We start from the raw sequence: 20,150 nt of genomic DNA, 5'->3' as shown, positions 1-20,150 counted from the left end.
CTCTTCTACGGGTCATAAAAAATTAACAAAATATTTTGAATGTATCAATAACAAGTCCCTTGAATGATTTCTGAGACAGATTTATCATAACGCATTACACTAGTGATCAAAGTAAGTTTCAAGAGCAAAAGCAAACTCCAATTAAAAAAAAAAATACAGGTACTGAGGGTTTGGGTGGCTCAGATGGTCTGCTGAACCACCAACTCATGATTTCAGTTCAGGTCATGATCTCAGGCTCATGAGATGGAACTGGCAATGGGCTCTGTGCTGGGTGTGGAGCCTGCTTAAGATTCCCTCTCTTTCTCTACCCCTCCCCACCCCCAGCTCCACTCTGCTCTTGCACATTCAGGCATGTGTGTACTCTCTCTCTAAAAAAATAAAAAATAAAAAATAAAATCAGGTGCTCATACAAAAGGTTTTTGTTGTTTTTTTTTTAAGTGTTTGGGGTTTGAATGTCCAGAGAAAATGTTATAAATTAAAATTGGGTTACCATACCACACTGAGTTCAAAATATTTCTGGAATTAGATAGCTGAATATTTGTTTAATCTTTTAGGCCAATGGATCCCGTAACATCCAGGATCTATTTTTGCATAGGAACTGCTTACTAAGCCATAGTAGGCCAGGTAAAATCTGACAGTCATTTTAAAAAAAAATAATTTTGGTAATTTATTATTGCTTGTGCTTTGGGCTTTGATTTTATTCTCTTTCTTTTTCTTTTTTTTTTTTTTTTGCCTTAGGTAAAGTTACATTTTGGATAGAGGATTGTGAAATGAACAATTTCCATAGAAGAAGTCATTATAAGCTTGGCATATACTCCAGAAATAGATGTCTATTAGAAGTGCAAGTTGGATAAAGCTTGCAGTTAAAATTTGTCTTTTGAAAATCAATTACAGATGTCATGAAAATATGTTGAAATGAAAATTAATGTTGTCATATTCCATGCAAACAAAAAATGATAAAATATATTATAATATATAAAATATAACTTAAATAAAAATAATAAAATCTCAAGGAGTCTTTCAAAATTATATGTAAAATAATATTAAATTTAAAAATGCATTATACAAATTTTATGACTTTATACATAGAAGACTAGAAAGACTGCCCCAAAATGTCAAATTGGGTGATTTCTGGGTTGTGTGATCATGGGTAATTTTGTTTACTTTATATTTTAACATTGGAGCTACCAATAAAAATCTGCTGTTTTCTAACTTAAAAAATTATTTTTACAAAAAAAAATTATTTTTACAAAACAAAAAAATAATACTTCTGTGGTAGAGATATTACCACAATAGTGGAAATAGTATTTTGACTCACTGATAATACGCTACTAATGTTAAATAGAAAAGGACTAACTCATCACTTCAGTGTATTGGACAAAAGCAATGCTGAAGAACATTCAGATTCCTTTTGGATAAACCTTTCCCAATTGAATATCCAATTATCTAGTACGTTCCACTGAAAAATGTTTCTTTTCTCCCATTGTATTGCTTTGGTACCTTTTTGAAAATTAGTTGTTTATTTGCGTGTGAGTCTATTTCTGAGCTCACTATTTCATTGATATTTATCAGTCTTTATGCCAGTATCACATTGTCTTAATTGATGTAGGTTTAGAAAGTTTTGAATTCATGTAGTGTAATTCTTGCAACTTTGTTTTTTTTGTTTTGGTTTTAAGTTTTATTAGCAGCAAACCAGTAAATATAAAAGAACAATTGGCTTTAGAATATTGACCAGGTATCCTGCAACATTTTAAAATGTGCTTATTCGCTCTAATAGTTGCTTATAGATTCCCTAGAATTTTGTGTACAAACACACATTGTGCTCTTTATTTCATTTTCTTGACCCATTTCACTGGCTAGGGCCTCCATTACAACATTAAGAGGGATATCTTTGCCCTATGCCCAAACTTAGAAGGAAAATATTAAGCCTGTCATCACTGAGCATTATTATTAACTGTAAGATTTCCACAAATATCCTTTATCAGGTATAAGAAATTCCCTTCTATTTCTATGTACTTAGCCTTTTAAAATCATGAATATGTTTTAATTATGAATGTTGATCTATTGAGATGATCCTATGATTTCATTCCTTTATTCTGCCAATATAATGAGTAATACTGATTGATTTGTTAATGTGAAACCAACTCTGCATTTCTGGGATAAACTCTACTTCATCACAGTGTATCATTCTTTTAGTATTTTGCCGGATTTAATTTGCCAACATTTTTTTAAGTTTTGCATCTATGGTTATAAAGGGTATTCTTCTGTAATTTTCTTTTAAAAAATAAAGTTCACATTTCACTTAGATTAGAATACATTGCAAAAAATTTGTTTCACCAAAAACAACAAAAATGTTTATATTATTCCAACATAAGCCACAAAATTCCCACTTTTCTCCAGGTAGTTATAAAATCAAGAAAAGGTGGAAGATATGGTAATCCAAAGAAAACGAACAACCAATATCTTTGGCTTCTGTTTCTATCTTGACCATGAATAAAAGTGGTCAATGTACACTCATTCACTAGAAAGCTTTTGACTCAGTTAAGATATAAATCAATAAGTGAATGTAAATAACAATCATATGTAGAATAAGAGTAGATTACTTTCCACTTAAACTTCAGTTTCTCTTTACAGTCACTTAAGGAAGAAAAAAAATGTACAATTGGAATCTTTGGTGAACTCACAGTTTCTTCTGCTTGTTGATAATTTCCCTAATGGTCCATTAGAATTTTTCTTATTATATTTAAACAAAACAAAATAAAACATAAACAGTTCATCCTGGGCCATGTCTTTTGTTTCGATTTATTTTGGGAAACAAAATCAATTTGAGATTAAGGGTAGGTAAAGCAGCCTCTGATATATACAACTTATTAATACTTACTACCCATGTTATGGTCAGCTCCCTGTTGCTTCCACCCCCACCTCCGACATCTGAAGGAGCCACGTTAGGCGCTGAAACAAACAAACAAATGAAACAATGAAAAAATGAGGTTATGTAATTTTTTTCAGGCACTAGAGTTCTTATTCACTACAAAAACCATGAATTTTTACTTTCACTAGGAAAGACAAGTTGTATACATGATCTACTCAATTATAATAACAATGCCTCATAGTAACTGTAATACATATCTAATCTATTTTACTGCCAAGACAAACATTGATTTAGTGGCATAGGAAAGTAGGGGTTTTCTTCAGCCAGAGGTAACAAAGCAAATTTGCCCTCCCCCCACACACAGCTGTTTTTTTTTTTTCTCTGTCCTTTTATTTAATATGAATTTGAAAGATTACATCCACTTGGTTGGGAAAATATTTCACAGCTCTTATTTTAAACCCTATGACCTTCTAATAATTTACTGTTGTCATGTTAGTTTTATGCTTTAATCTACAAAGAGCTGTTAAAGAGTGCCTATCCACTAATATCGGATAATGTTACCCCAAAATATCTGGAAATATTAGAAATCTAAAACTGTTTCTGGTACTCTCACTACCCAGTTTCTAAATCTCTTCTAGAATCTTGCCCCATCAGGGACTCCAACTCTCCCACACTCTTATCTTCTTACATCATCCTTCAGTTTTCAATTACTCTATTGGATTAGACTCCGCAGTCTCTCCATCTTTAAAAATTATCTGTAATATTGCCTTCCACTTACTCTCCTTGCCATCAACACTTGTCACTGAACAGCAAAGAACTGATATATGGCTTTTTTTGTACTTCACTCTATAACCTCTTTTTAACAACCCATAACCCCCCTTTTTTTTTATATTACTGAAATCGCTCTCTCAAAAATCACAAAATTGCTTCTAACTGCCAAGTCCAATGGCCTCTTCTTTGGTTTTCTCCCAGTTATTCTCTCTCCCTGAAAGTCCTTTAGGATCATTGCTCTATCATACAATTTATTTTTATTTTATTTATTTATTTGACAGAGAGAGAGGGATCACAATCAGGCAGAGAGGCGGTGGGCGGGGCGGGGGAATGCAGGTTCCCCACCCAGCAGAGAGCCTAATGCAGGGCTCAATCCCAAGACCCTGGGGTCATGACCTGAGCCAAAGGCAGAGGCTCAACCCACTGAGCCACCCAGGTGCTCCTGCATCCTGAATCTTATTGTATGGTATGTCTTCTTGGATTTGCATGTACCTGGAGTTGAACAGGTACACAAAGCCTAGTCTGTCATGCACTGGAGGCACTTAGAGATCAGCTGCTCAGCTACATGGACAGTCTGTTTTTACATAGAACTGCTGTGGTTCAGTCTGAGGCACCATTCCCAGATCTGTCAACATTTTAAAGAACATATGAAAGATGAGTTATTCCTTGAGTCCCCAGATCTTTCCTGGTGGGAAATAGTCACACCTTCCTCAGAGGGCTCAAAGCAATGCATCCGTTTACTAAGCTGCAGATCCCAACAAATAATTGTGATTCAAAATAAATACTTCACAACTTCCCCTATGTTAACCGTGTAAATTCTTTGTTGAATAATGCACATTAATTGCACAGAAACAAACAACATGTATGGTTTTCTTTATGTCTATAGACCACATGATGATTTCCATTTCTGATTAGGAATTAATATATTTGAGAGATTTTATTCTACTATTCAACTGTCACCACATAAGTATTAGAAATAAAAACTGAGTGCACAGAAGTGTTAAAAGATAATTGTAGCACTTTAGATAAAATACATATTGAAGGCGGGATATTAAAATAACTCTTGGAAACCCTTTAAGCCCCATAATTCATATTCTGAAGTTAAAACTCTATATGCTACAAGAAACAAGAAACAAAGAACATGCTGTTTTAAATCAATGAATAAATCAAATTTTGTGTGTTTAACTCTAAGTACAAGTATTGTTGTCACAGGCAAATAATTTCAAAAATAACCTTAGAATAATTTATTATACTGTAATTTGTTGAATCAAATATTGCTTTCATCAGGTCAAGTACTATTTGCCAAAACATTTCACTGTGATCCTTTTTATTATAATCAATATTAGCCTCTTTGTTTAGAATAGAGCTAAAAATGGAATATGTTTATGTTAGATTGAATTTTTTTCCATTTCATAAGGTTTATTTTAAGCTCTTTTAACATGCTTCAATAAGTAAGTCGAGATTGACTTGCTTTTCAAAGATTACTCACTGAGCTCATGGTACTAAAATAAAAGACAGTAATAAAGGTACTGTACCTTCTAACAGAATGTTTTGTATCTTGGGTTGATTATAGACTTAATGTCCTCCATTTAGCTTTCAATGTTCAGTTGTAGCTTTAGGAGCTATGGGACATTTTTTCACAGGTGGCGTTGAAATATAACATACCTATCTGACAAGAATATGAACACCTAGGTCCCCTTCTTCTGCCTTCAACCTTGTGTGAACAGCAATATTTGTGCAAATCATGATTCCTTTCAGGGAAGTAAATCACTCTAAGCACAAGGCAGCTTATTCAACTTTTGGATCCAAAGTAATTTAAGAGTGAACAAACAAAACTTTCTTTTAATATAAATCATTTAAAAGATTTTAATAAACTATTTAGGAAAAAATAGAAAATTATTGAATTAATCATGAATAAACAATATATTATTTTACCATAAAAGGTTAAGAATAGTGAGTTTTTATATTTGTCCTTCTGCCATTCTGTCCTTCTTCAAGTCTAAGTGATTCCTTGAAGAGGTTTAGAAGAGTGCTTCTGTTTTACCAAAATGAATCCTGCTTCAGTTAACTGATCACATGGATGAATCCTGGACCTCTCAAGTTTCCTCCCCCCGGTGGAATGGGGTGCGGGTCTGCGCGCTAACTGTTAGGGTCACTGCAGCGTCCTGCCCTCTAGGCATGAGAACAAGTGAACGCAGCCGCTAGAGCCAGGTTCATTTCCAGCGGTCACACAGTCTGGTCCCTGCCAGCAGGACTCCCCTGCCAGGAGAGAGATGGAAAGAGAGAGCAGGAAGACTGGATAGGGGGCTGGGAGGTCAGACTGAATCTGGTTTTCCCGGTGACCGAGAAGGAAGGGGTTGGTCTGGCTGAGGGTTTGGTGCTACAGTCGGAAGATTTGCAAATGCTAACACATTCCTGTGTGAGGCACATCACCATTTGTCAGTTGTTGTGAATATATGTATTTTAAGCAATAAGATTCCACTGGTCAGACTTTTCTGGGCAGTCTCCGTGATGCATTTCCTGTGCTGTGATTGTTCTGAAGACAGACTGGCTGTAACCACTGTGAGAAGCCCAAATAAAATCGATCCCCTGCCCACCCCCCCCAAAAGAGTGTTTCAATCACAGGACTAAAAATTATTTAAAAAGAAAATTAAGCTGATGTCATAATTATCTTTCAGTTTATTAAAAACAAACTAATGTTGCCAATTTTACTTTTAGATTTTGGAAGCTTAGATAATTTGCATGTAAGTACCTATTTGAGCTTTGGTGTTTTATTTAACAGTATAAAAATTGGTTTACAACTAATCCTAAACTGTGAAAATCATGGAGTATAGGAAGACAGGCCCCTGACTCAAAATAGACTGTTGACTACTTAGTTCTTCTTAATTACTGCTTAACTTGTAGAGCCAGTTTTACAGAAATAATGTTACCATGAGTGTAACTTTCCACTTTAATTTGCATCAAAATCTCATTGTGATTTAAAACTAAGTTTTTTAGGAAGAGATTCAAATGGTTATAAATGTAATGCTCTAGAATCTAGAACACCAAAGGAATTAAAGTACAGATTAACATTTTACCTCTGCTTTTATTCTACTTCTAAATATATATTCTTTCTGATTAGCTGTTAACAAAATCAAATGAATTGTACAATATTTGGATATTCAAACGAGAGTAGTTACTTGTAACTCTTATGATCGATCTCCTGTTCTGCTGGTGGAGCAGACTGCTAACATTCCTAATGCATCTACCCTGTTAAACTGATGTCCTTTCCATAGTCAGTAAAAACAATACAGGGTCTGAGATAGTTCATAAAAATATTAATGTTTTAGGATCTTATCAAGCTGAAATTACAGGCTGTTTATTAATCTAGGCTTTGATCTTAAACAGGAATTTTACACAGGTGGTGCAGAGTAAATTTGTTAATTGCTCAACAGAATGATAATCTAAAAATAAGTCATTGGAGAAAATGCTGGAGGGGAAAAAAGAATGCTACAAACTGAAGTCATCAGAATGCACAGTAAGATTATTATGAAGAACACAAACCAAATATGCACTATTTAAGTTAAGCAAAAGAATTAAAATTCCTAGTTTCTCTCTGTGTATTAAGAACAAAAGCATCTAATGCACATGTGAATTTTGTTTTCAAACAAAACAAATTACAATCGATAATGGGTTCTTCTGAATCGTAGTGTGCTGATATCACCGTGGCTTTGATTGCTTTTTTTCTTGTCTTCCTCTATCAACTTGCAACTGCCAGAACTAGTGTTATGGTTCTTGTTCCTTCCTTTTTCTTCTACAAATACTTTTGTAGCACTAATGATAACAACATAAATAGAATCCGATTCTAGCCTGAAGACGCATTTTCTTTACTATAGTAACAAGTATATATGTACAACCAGTTTTAATCCAATGTGTTATGTATCCACATTTTTTTTTGGTGACAGTTTGCTGAATGAATGAAGGAGCTCTGCTTAATAAAAGATTCATCTAGAACACAGAAATAATTTTTACATACTGTACTTAACTGGATACTCGGATCAGCACTGAGAAATATGTATACAGAGAAGTAACATTATCTTCTTTTTTTTTTTTTTAAGATTTTATTTATTTATTTGACAGAGAGAGATCACGGGCAGGCAGAGAGGCAGGGGGAACTAGGCTCCCTGCTTGGCAGAGAGCCCAATCAGGGACTTGATCCCAGGACCCTGAGATCATGACCTGAGCTGAAGGCAAAAGGTTAACCCACTGAGCCACCCAGGCACCCTGCGTTATCCTCTTTTGACAGGAAAGGCAAATGAATCCCAAAGTTACTGAGCTAGCCAGGTCACACTGCTTACAAATACAGAAGCTATAGCTTTAACACAGGCCTCCTCGTGGCTAAAAAATCTATACATTTTGCTACTTTTTAAAAAAGATTTATTCTTTTATTACTGATGATAGCAACTAAATTTAACAGTACCTTGCTAGCTACAAAATATGTTCTTAGCACCATTTCTCACTTTATCAAATACAGCTAAAAATTAAAAATAAAACTAAATAAAAGAGCAGAGTAGCTTCATTAGTCATGAAATTAAAGCTCTATACAAAGGATGAAAGTGCTGATTCTTGTATTTGTTTTTTTTTTCTCTTTTCCTTCTTAGGTTGATCTGGCATCAGTGAATGCCAAAGCTGTCAAAACAAACCCAAATGCACTGTTTTAGGATATCAACTCACCCACTGCACCTGCAGATCCATTAGCTATGGGGGTATGTCTTAGAATGACACATTACTTTGAAGGATGCTTTTGTTATCTCTTTCTTACAGTCGAAATTAAATGGGCTCCAATGAATTACAAACACATCTTCTAATTCTTCATTTGGGACCATCCATTTTATAATGCACTTGTCTGAATTCAAAGAATATGGGCAACTGTGCAATGCAAACTTAACATTAAGTAATTGGACAGATAAGGGCATGTGCTGCATTAGATAATGTTGTGTCTTTCAATCAGCATAATGAGGAGCAGGGGTAACCTTTCCATCAAATGGGAACCAGCCTTTATTCCACATAACATATGCTGGCATCTCTTACAGAGTTGTTATAATGGTACATGACAAGACAAACATCCCCCTGTTTTAAAAAGTATTTTTATTCTTTTGTAAGAATGAACAATGTAAATGTCCAATTTTATGCCTATCAAATTTTTAAAAAGCAGGATGAAAAGAAAAACAGCATTTGAAGAATTTCCATTGAATTTTATTATTTAATATAATAAATTTAATATAATTCTCCCTCTAAGGTGATGAGAAATTACATGAAATTATGATTCTCTAGGCTTATAAAAAATGGAAATATATTGCCAAGCGATCAATTGCAGAGTAGACAATATTTTCTTACAAGCATACTAAAGTTTAAAATGAGAATTACTAGCGTGATAAATAAATTTTATTCAGGAAATATGCACAAGATAGAACTAACTGCTTTCCTTACATGTTTTTAAATCATAGAATAAATGATTTCCATTTAGAAATGAGAAAACCAAGGCTCAGAGAGGTTAAATAACCTGTCTCTAATCAAAGTACCAAAATTTTACTGAAAGAGTTCTCAACTTTAGTACTGTACACTGTCCTTTTAAGAAGTGGCTTAGGAGCAGAGCTTTCGGAATTAGAAAGTCCTGGATGTGAAGCCAGTTCTGCTTCACATTAGCTAGGTTGTAACATTAACTTCCTTGTCTGTAAAATCAGGAATAATAATACCAGTTTCATAAAGTTACTGGGGAAATTAAGTGGAGCAACGCAAATAGAAAGCTTAGCACCCTGTTTGAAAATACACAGCAAGTGCTAAAAGACTGATAACCATAAAAGTTGATTAACACAAGACCCTACGGTTTTTCTTATGGAAGATTAATGAATGTGTTCGAGGTTGTAGGGGTTATTTTTTCACAATGGAAAGGACTGAATTCTCTCGTATCACTAGAGGGCCGTACCTGGTGGCATTGGGACCAAGACTCTTACTACTTTGTAGATCTCTTTGTTTGTTTTGGCTCTGAAGGCTTTCAAAGGAAGTTATTTTCTAAGCCTGCTAGAGAATTAATTCATTTACAAAATGTCACTTGAGTAAATACAACATAAAAGGCAATGCTTACAAAAGGTGATGTCAAAAATTTGTTAGTTGAACAATCCTTCCAAAATTTTAGGTTTGATACCTAAAGCAAGTTTTTCCCAGCATTTCTAAGGCTGAGAAGACCCTGAGGTTGAAAAGTCTTCAGAGTTACAGGCAAACTTTTGGTGATAATTATATCAAAAGGATCCTGATCTTCTAAATATGATATTAAATATAAATTATATTCATAGACTGAGATTCAAAAATCAGACTGAAATCTTTCTCTTAGACAGTTTTTTTGTTATTCCTAAAAGCATATTTAATCATTTCTACTTTGAGATTTAAAAAAGAAAAAAAGATCTTGAAATTATCTTGAAATAATTCTTTTCAGATGATCAAACTATATATCCCAAATCAGTCACTTTCTGAGATTAAAAAATTAAGATATTGTTTGTATCCGAATTCCTGAGGAGGAGTGGAGAAGGTCTACATCTACCACCAATGCCAGAGTGAGCATTTTCCCTCCCCTATGAAGACTTCTGTACTTCAAAAAATGTGTTCAGATGAAGTCTTAGTTCTAAATCGTGTTAGTTGAGAGATCATGGAAAGCTAATCAAACTCAATGAGGTTTTTAAAAAGGCCTATAGGGTACCTGGGTGACTCAGTCTGTTAAGCGTCTGCCTTCTGCTCAGGTCGTGATCCCAGGGTCTTGGGATCGAGTCCCACATGGAGTTTCCTACTCCGTGGGAAGCCTGCTTCTTCCTCTGCCTCTCATTCTCTCTGTCTCTCATGAATAAATGAATAAAATCTTTTAAAAAATATATTTTAAAAGCCTGTAAGAATGTTATGATTTTTTAACTGAAATAAGTTTACTTAGGCATAGACTTAATCATTAATTTTATTTTTACAATTTTATTTTGAAAATGAATACTTGTTAAATCAAATCAAGTGCAAATCTCTCAGCATGAAATTTTGTAGTTAAAACCACCAGTCAGATCATGACCATGTTCCTTTCTATTTTTGTCTTTCAAGAAAGGGCAACTGTGTTCAGTCCATCATACAGAAGTTTCTATTAAAAACATAAGCGGCTCTAGGGACTAATAATAAAAACTAAACACAAGAATCCTTGCTATCTGGTATGTGTGTTCTATAAAGCCTCAACTTATATTACCTCCTTTTCCTAATGATATTCCTGTGAGGTAGAGAAAAAAGCACAGTTATGTTCATTTGGTGGATGGATATACCAAAGCAAAACAAAACAAAAATTCGTATTTAGTCATATCTGGTTTCATAGTTAAGGAACTATGCTAGAACATATATATAAAGTTTTATATAACTATACATAGTTATATAAAGTTATATATATATAAATATATATCTATATATAATAATTATATGTAACTATACATAGTAACATAAAGTTTTATATAAATAGGCATTATAGAGTCCTGCTTGAGACACCACCTGTACTAGAGAAAGCTCAATATATGACAAGTATCAAACAGATGTGGATTTGAACTAAGTCTCATGAGTAGTTAACATTCATTCAACACTATTTACTGTCTCTGAGTCTACTGCCCATTAATGAGTACTGACTCGTATTACCTACACTAAAATATTATTATAAGAATTAACTGAAATATGTGTGAAAATACTCAGTGCAGACCAGTACTTCAGCATTTATTTTCTTCCTTTATTACAGAATCATCATTTGTACCTGGTAAATAATGTAGTAAACCACACGGAACTTTAAGAGAGCTTATTAATGGCGGTCCTGTAAATAACTTGGCTTTAAAAATGAAGACATTAGAGTTCATCATTCTATTCAGATGTTAGGGCAAGAAATTGAAGATGCCAGAAATGTGGATTAGCGATATTAAGACATCATAGTAGAATTTTAACAGCAGTCTGTCATTCTTTTAAAATCTTTTCTCCCAAATAAAGCGCTGAACTTTGGCAAGGCATAATAAAAACAAACTCAGAGAGTCTACAAAACATTTTCTTTTTCATAGACAAGGAATAATAGTAAAAAAAGAGCTATTATTAGAATCAGAACAATATTTTTGCCTGTTAATGCAGGGGAAAATGAAAATAGAGCTGAGTACTTCTCCTACTAAATACTATTTAAATAGACTTGGTATTTAGCATAAAAATGTGAATCTAAATTAGAAGACCACCCATGGCTGAGCTATGATCAAAGAGCGTGTTTAGAGTCGTACCTCATATTAAAAGAACACATTACAGCTATTTCTTAGAGATGCTATGATTCCCCCAGTGGCAGAGATCTGAGAAGTTCTCATCCCATTCTCTCAACTCCCTACTCACCGTACCTTCCCTGGCCATATCCCATGGCCACTCAGTTATAAATGTCTTTGAGGGACATGCAAAATTGTGAACCTTCTAGATCACAGGACCTGTTTCATTAAGAGTCTGCCTGGTTAACATTCAGAATTTACATGAGAGTTTATATTCTAAATACCAACTTCATTGTAGGGGTCCCTAGTGGAATACGTAGTGAATTCTATTTACCACTCTCCTTACATTAATTATGTAAAAATATTCTCAAACTTCATATTTCCTTTTTGTTTTGTTTTGTTTTTGACTGTCTTGACACAGAGTACGCACACCTGTGTGAAATATATATATATACACATTTTTAGATGAATCACTTACCTCAGAGCATTTTTTAATTCAAAATATATTTGACTATATATTAAACTGTCATTGTATTTATAAACCTCTTAAATTTTAAAAAGTTTCTTCAACATACCAGCACCATCTGTTTTAATTTTGTTTGACGGTATACTGGGCTCTCCTATACCCAATGTATTGGTTGCTACCACACGAAATTCATACTCCATCCATGGGATTAAATCCACTGCTCTTGCTGCCTCCATATTTCCTTCAATGATTGGGGGATCTAAACAAAATAAATATTAAAAAGAGAATATTAGTTGGACAACATCGGTTTTATAATCCTCCATTTTTATTTTACTATTCTGAGAAAATGGCACCTATTCCATTGAGTTGAAACAAAAATACAAACTAGAAATGACGAAATGTTAAACTCAAGGGAGTAAGCAGAAAGCTCATAAATAAATAATAAACTAGAAAAAGTGATATGCATATGAATCATCTATTTCATAAGCCTAGGGTCAGAAGAGTGAAATTCTGCACTTCTTTCAAGCTCCTATGTCATGCTTTTGCTGATAACCCCTGGGCTCCACCTTGAATAGCAAAAGCTATATTCTAAAAGTAGAATCTAGAAAGATTTCCTGAGGCAAGGGAATTGTAATTGGGGCAGCTGAAAATTTTGTGTACTGCCACTGATGTTGTATATGGGTAGTGAATGATTTACTACTAATGTACCTATATGCTTATACCCTTTTTTAGTTGGTTTTGTACATTTTTACCCAAATTGTTTGGGGCAATGATAATACATGTCATGATAGTTTATTAAGATTTATTAAGTACTTCTCAGAATTCATGCTGCTAAGTAATAAAAAGATTATAAATTATAGGTAGGATATGATCCAAGATTGCTTATTGCATTGAGAGATGATAAAACATACAAGGAAGGCAGAACTATCCAGTATTTTAAGCTCTCTTAAAATAACTCCACATGTGTTTTTAATAACTAACCTACACATACATATGCGTGTAAATACTTGCACATCACTTATTTGGAAAATTTGTTCCTTCAGGCTTGCCTATGACTCATCACCTTATTATTTAGGGAATTTTTATCTGTCAGTGTAGACCATGAATATATAGCTTTTCAAGATGCTATACCCATCTCCACAATAATTGCTAAGCGTCTCAGTGTCTAGTTCCTGTCTTTGGACAAATTCCTGTGTGGCTCAGACCATGCCTTACCTCACCCTACCATAATTTTAACTCTCCCGGACACTAATCTTGCCATCTATTCTCTTACTTTGTTATGAACTTGTTCTCTACATTTGACAAATATTTTTGAGTTTCTGATTAAAAGTTAGGTTTTGCCTTCTCATATTTTGATTCTGCCCCTTTATTTCCTAATTCTTCTACCCTTCCCTCGCACCAAATCAGAATTTGCCTTACTTCATATGCTGAGGCACTTCTTTTAAGTAGTTGTAGGAGTGAAAGTGACGTTTTGGTTTGTAAAGGGCTCTTCATAAAGAAAAGGGGAAAACGCAGCTGGATGTTGTGACACTGGGTAGGGTGGCCCCTCTTCCCTTCTAGACACCTTCGAATAATTCCGGGCCTCTTATGAGAAGAGAAGCTTTTAGAGTAGTGGATTGAATTGTGCCTACCAAAAAGTTTTATATGTGCCCACATTACTAGAACCTGCCAATGTAACTTATTGGAAAAACAGTTTTTGTATATAACTTTTCAAGTTTAAGACTGGAATTGTGTTAACGATCTTGGGTTAAAATCATGCTGGATTATCTAGGTGTGCCCCAAATCCAGTGACAAGTGTACTTATAAGAGAAACACAGAAAATAAATATATGTAGCATTTGAGGCTGCAATGTGACCCTAGAGGCAGAAGTTGAAGTGTTGTGGTTGCAAGCCAAGGTACATCTGGAGCCACTGTAAGCTGGGAGAGATAAGGAATGAAATGTTCTCTAGAGCCTTTGGAGAGGGTAGAGACTTGCCAACATCTTGATTCTGGATTCTGGCCTCCAGAACTATGAAAGACTAAATTAAGAAACCAATTTGTTACAGCAGCCCTAGGAAACTAATATAGTATTTTAAAATCAGAAGCTGACAGAACTATTTATGAGTTTGTGACATGAGGTTGGAGGCCTAAGTAAAAACATATGGTAGAAGGCTCAAGGAGGCAGTCCAATCTCTCCCTTCTTTCCTATGCTGCAAAATCCCAGCCCTGTTTAAATGTCTGAAGAATGGAAAGGCTGGAAGCACTCCGAAGGGTCTCTCTTGACAAGGGTGTGGTATTCTCATGATGGTCAAGGCTACCTCAGGCTTTTCCAAGTAGCTTGGCAGTCAACAGGTATGGGCAAGCGTAGGCTGGGTCAAAGCAAGAAGAGCCAAATGGATGTACAGTGGAAGCTGCAGCTGATAGACTGATGTGGAGCCCAAGTAAGGATCCAATATGAAAATAGCCCCAACAAATGGAACCAACAAATGGAAGACCAGGGGTATGTTCAAAGACTAGAAAGTCGTAACTGACCACAGAAAATATTTGGAGGAATTGTGAATGGTAAAGAAGGAGAAATCAAAAGGGATCCTTTGGTGGTGGGCTTTGGATTGCAGGTGATGTTGTCAGGCCCTTGATTTTAATGACTGAGATGAAAAGGAAGAAAGTCATTTATCTAATGACTCAGATAAAGACTGAGATGAAGAATAAGCAAAAACCCTTGGAGTCACTATCATTAGGTAAATGCCAGTGAGAAACCGTTGGCTCAGGGATGCAAACAACTCTGTCAAAGGGGAAGCAAGAAGTGGATGTGGAGAGATGGACTTCTAGAATGTACCTTCTGAATGGTTAGGGAAGAATTTGAAACTGGTAAGTTAAGGATAGAATTCTCTATCAGGATTGCTAAAGGCATGGAAAGTGCTCTTTTTAGAACAAAACCAATTATAATCATTCTTGTTAATATACATTAACATCAGAACTTGTGAGAAAATAAATTTCCAAAACAAATATGTTTAGGTATATATTTATAATACCCTCTAAAGAAAACCACCTATGTAAGAAGTAGGACAGACTTAGCAGAAAAAAAAAAAAGATTAACATTTTCATTTTAGAAAAATGTGTCTAGAATCAAAAGTGGCTCTTCTATCTGGCTTGTTTCACCACATAAAGAGAATAGGATTTAAAAGCTTGCTTTCTCATTAACTTTTTTCCCAGATCCATTGTCAATATAGTCAGCCCACATGAAAAATATTTCTTCTGCCTCCCACTTGCTTGTTCATCTGTGGACATACACATGTTTCTTCTACTTCTTACACATGTTTTGGACTTCCTTGGGTCTAGTACACCTAGCATAGTATTTTGAAAATAGTACTACTTATTAAATATTTGTAACAAACATAAATACAAAAGTTCTGCTTATTTAGAGTAGACAACATCTCAATGCAAGAAGCACAGTCTTGTGTATCACAATCACTTTATAGTCTTCTTCTGAAGACTATATGATATCTCTGAATCATGTGGGCTACTGGTGAAAGATAAGGAGGGCCTTCCTTTACCTTGCCCCACCACAAAATACCCAATACTCTACGGCTTTCATGCCTATATTCAGCCCATAAATTATCTTGTCAGAAAATACACCTTGTCTCAACCCACTTAATCCCTTTCCCACTCTGTGAGTTGATCCTTTCTGCTCCACTGCTACTATTTTATCTCAATTATACATTTTTTATCTGCTTTATTTGGGCACTAAATATCTTTATAAATGGATTTTTACCCCATGCCATCTCCCCCCCTGGTAGGAAGTACTGGATATATTTATTTTTCTAAAACCACCCACACAGAGAATTTGGGAACAGAGTTCAGCTTTGCTTTGGAAGCAGATTCATGCCCAAGCCAAATGGAGAACAGTCTGGAGCAGAGGGACTTTGTGTCCTCTCTCTTCAGCCAAGTTCTCTGCAACCCATTTATTATTCCTAGAGTCAGAAAGAGAGGAGTGCACTTTGCACCACAGAGGCAAGTGCTAGGAATCAGGACTGGGGTCTCAAGTTCCTGAATTTTAAGTGGGTCAGTTTGGAGTCAGGACATTTTTTCTAAAGATAATTTCAATATGGAAAATCAAGTCTTAACTGTAGAAAGGCTGTCAGAGGCTACTCTCTGTCAAACAAACAAACAAACAATATACTGAGGCTCAACCTGATCGTTATTTAAATCTTAGCTTTACTGATGAGTATAAATCTCAATCAAAGGGATATAGAGCAGGAGATGTGCTCCTTACTTTAAATACTCAGATCAAAAGACCCTCTTGAGATGGTCTTATTTTAACAACCAGCCATAAACAGTAATCCATAGATTTATTTGCAAATACTTTGAGTTCATAAGCCTCAGAAAAAAACAATTCTGACTATTCTTTGGAGGAAAAGAGAAGCAAGCCTCATGTATATTCTAAGGCCAATAATTCATACTGCTTTAGTTGCCTGGCAACCATGCTGATGGCATTTTGCCTTCAGACCACAGGGACTAGCTGTTTGAAAAGCTTCAGAAATAGCCAGAACGACCTCAGGACAAAAACAAAACAAAACAAAGCAAGAAACAAACAAAAAAACAAAAACCAACAGAAATTGTTTCAAGAAAACCTGTAGGCAGTGTAATCCTACCTGTTCTAGATTGTTTGAAGTTTCCTAGTAAATCCTGGTATTTCCTTAGAATTAAAATACAGAACCTTTAGCTTCTTCCCTCTCAATCCAAAACCCAAGTACTTAACATTATCCAGAACCCACTCAGAGGTTCTAACTGATAAAGCAGCTCTGTGTTTGAGAATAGAAAAGGGCATTTAAAGACTTCTCACTGGTTCTGTGTTACCTTAGCATCTCTAGACCCAACCCACAGGTCTTCTGGCAGAACTTTGCAAGATGCCATAGATTTGGCAAAGTTCTCTGCCACAAAAGAATCTGGGATCTCTTCTGGCATCCCAGAAGATATGACTCATTGATTCTTCTCTAAGGAAAATTTGAATGTAGCCTCATGAAAACCCAGAAATTCATATTTGAAATAAGAACAACAAAAACTGAAGCTATAGAAAGGCAAAAAAGAAAATAGGGAATTCTAAAAAGTAAGTACTCTACAATGAGCCTGGTGGGGGGTTTTCCCCATTTTTTTAAACCTATCAATGTGGAAAAGAATTTTAAAAATACTAAATAATAAGTAAAGATAGGATAGAAGAGATATTCATATACTAGTGGCAGGATTAAAAACTCTTTCTACCTTTCCACAAGGTAATTTTTTAGTATAGCTAATGGGTTTAAGCATGTTTACACTAAGTAATTATTCTAAAATGTCTATTCTAAGGAAATAATCTGAAGTCCAGAGAAAAACTTATGTGCTAAGATGTTAATTTGTAATTCTAGGCTTCCACACAACAGAATTTTAAATATAAAACCATTTTTCTTCTTCGGTTTAGAGACCATATCCCAACTGATTTCATAGCATGGTTTGTAGCTCTCTTTTTGTTCATTCCCCTTCCATACACATAACCTGCCACCAACAATATTCTATAATTTACCTTCTCTAAGTAGCAGCATATAATCAAACACAACATTCTAAATGTTATCTGTGTATCTTGCAGAACCCTGAGAATGGTATCAAATTTTGGCTGCCTATCCCCTATAAATTCCTAGAGAAGTAATATTTATAGTAGATTGTTTTAAAGCTATACAGTCTATTCTTTCATCTCATTATTCTAAATGTAATCCTTGTACTGCTGAAACTTTATATCTTTTGAAAAATATTTATTGAACACCTTAAATAATTACCTTCATAAAAAGGAGTTTAGTTCCACACTTTCCATTTATAGTAGACACCACTAGAAATAAAGATTGCATTTATTGCAAAAAGTATTTTTCACTTCCACTTAGGATACTGACACAAGAGAACTTTACTTACATAACTAATAAAAAGAACAGGTAAGGCAATCTACAAAATAATCATTTTTCAAAGCCTGTCAGAGAGCTGAGTTTGTGAAGAGATCTAATGAACTAAATTCATCATAGGTAGAGCAATGGGGAGAGGAGGAAATAATCATTCATGTTCATAAGAAGAAAACACTTAAACTTCTCACAGATATTTAAAGACAAAGTATAGGTTGTCATGGCTGCATTGAATTCCCCGGGAACCCCCAAATCAAGGAGCATCTGTACACATGAGCCAATTCTTTCTGGTAGGACTTCACCAAGAGTACTCAAAAAAGTTGCGGACAAGACAAGAGAGCCAAGAGAGACCTCTCTCTGAGGCACAGACATCGCAGATCTGCTCAAGTCTCAGAGCAAAGCAGGAAAATGGAGATCCTGCTTCATGCACTCCAGACCTTCTACTGAATAAGCATGTGAGCATGCGTGGCTAGGTGAGTGGCAGGACAGCAAAGACAGACTGGCTTCCCCTGAGAAAGACGAGTGCTTTGGGTCTGCTGAAGTCTGACTGAACACAGGAGAACTGAGAACATCTCCCACTCCCAAGAACTCTGGGTTTTAGACTAGTTATCAGACAGCAGCTGTCTGGGGCAAAAGAAGGGAAGCTGAAAGAACGAACCCTCCCTGAGAGCCAGGCTAGAAGAGCAAGCTGAAGTCTGATGGTGAGGCTGGAAAACTTACAGATGTAAGATGGTTTTGATCTTGCACTCAAATTTACTCAGCCTCTACTGAACTGAATCTAACCGCAAAGCTCAGATCACTTCAACTACAGATTATATTGACAAAATGACATGCATTTTCCTGGGCATAAGTAATATCCAATTTAGGCTCTACTATTCTTTTTTACACAATGTATATAAAAACATTATCAGGACATGAGAAAACAAAGAAATGCGAATTGTTTTTAACAAAGGAAAAAAAAAGTCAATAGAGCCAGACTTAAAGATGGCCCAGGTGTTAAATGATCAGACAGGGATTACAGAATAACTACTATAAATATGTAAAAGTATCAAGTGGGAAAGATGCACAACTTGTATAAATAAATAAGAAATTTTTATGGAATACCATGTAAACAATATTAAAAGGAACCTACTGTTAGAACAAACAAACAAAAATCCTGGAAATAGAAAGAAACACAAAATCAAAATCATTTAATGAGATTTTCAGCAAACTGAATGTAGTGGAGAAAAGAATCTATGAAAGTGAAAACAGGTCATTAGACACTACCCAAACAGAAATACACATACGCAATAGCCATGATCCGTGGAACACATCAAACAATCTAACATGCATGGCAATAGAGACCAAGAAGAGAAAGAGAATGAGACAGAAGAAATATGAAGATACAATGGCAGAGAATTTCCAAAGTTGAGGAAGATATCAGTTCAAAGGTCCAACTTGCCAGGAAACCCCCATCAGGATAAATATATTTTCATCAAGATGAGAAGCAAAAATGAAAAGAAATCTTGAAAGCAGCTAGAGAAATGGACACATTAAATAAATGTAGGAATAGAAGGTAAAAACAATAATTGACTTCTTATCAGAAACAATGAAAGCAAAAAGATGAAGAAATAATATTTTTTAAAATGCTCAAAAACAACTTAGAACTTATATTAAAAAATTATTACAAATATGAAATGAAAGATATCTAATATACAAGGGCTGAAGGTTTTGGACTCCAGCAACCCGAACACTCAGAACCATTTAAAAGTTTTCTTAGGAAAATTATACTAGATGGAAATTCAGTTGAAATTAAAAAATGGAGAACCCATTCCAAAAAGGAACTAAGTCCTCACTTGCACTTAATCTCTCTTCTTTCTCCAGTA

The 20,150-nt window shown here is 34.9% G+C and overlaps 1 protein-coding gene across 1 annotated transcript in view; it reads right to left on the bottom strand.

Annotated features, from left to right (window-relative positions):
- Positions 1-20,150, bottom strand: part of CNTN1 (contactin 1) — a 357,030-nt gene that overhangs the window by 54,707 nt on the left and 282,173 nt on the right. The window contains exons 19-20 of the mRNA XM_044227281.1: positions 12,495-12,644; positions 2,882-2,952 (exon numbers count right to left, since the gene is read on the bottom strand). Of these exons, the coding sequence (XP_044083216.1) occupies positions 2,882-2,952; positions 12,495-12,644 (221 nt within the window). The remainder of the gene's footprint in view (positions 1-2,881; positions 2,953-12,494; positions 12,645-20,150) is intronic.

Source organism: Neovison vison, chromosome 12 (genome assembly GCF_020171115.1).
Source record: "Neovison vison isolate M4711 chromosome 12, ASM_NN_V1, whole genome shotgun sequence".
NCBI classification, from domain to species: Eukaryota; Metazoa; Chordata; class Mammalia; order Carnivora; family Mustelidae; genus Neogale; species Neogale vison.
Note: the sequence above shows the minus strand (reverse complement) of the source record. Positions and strands in the feature narration are given on the sequence as shown.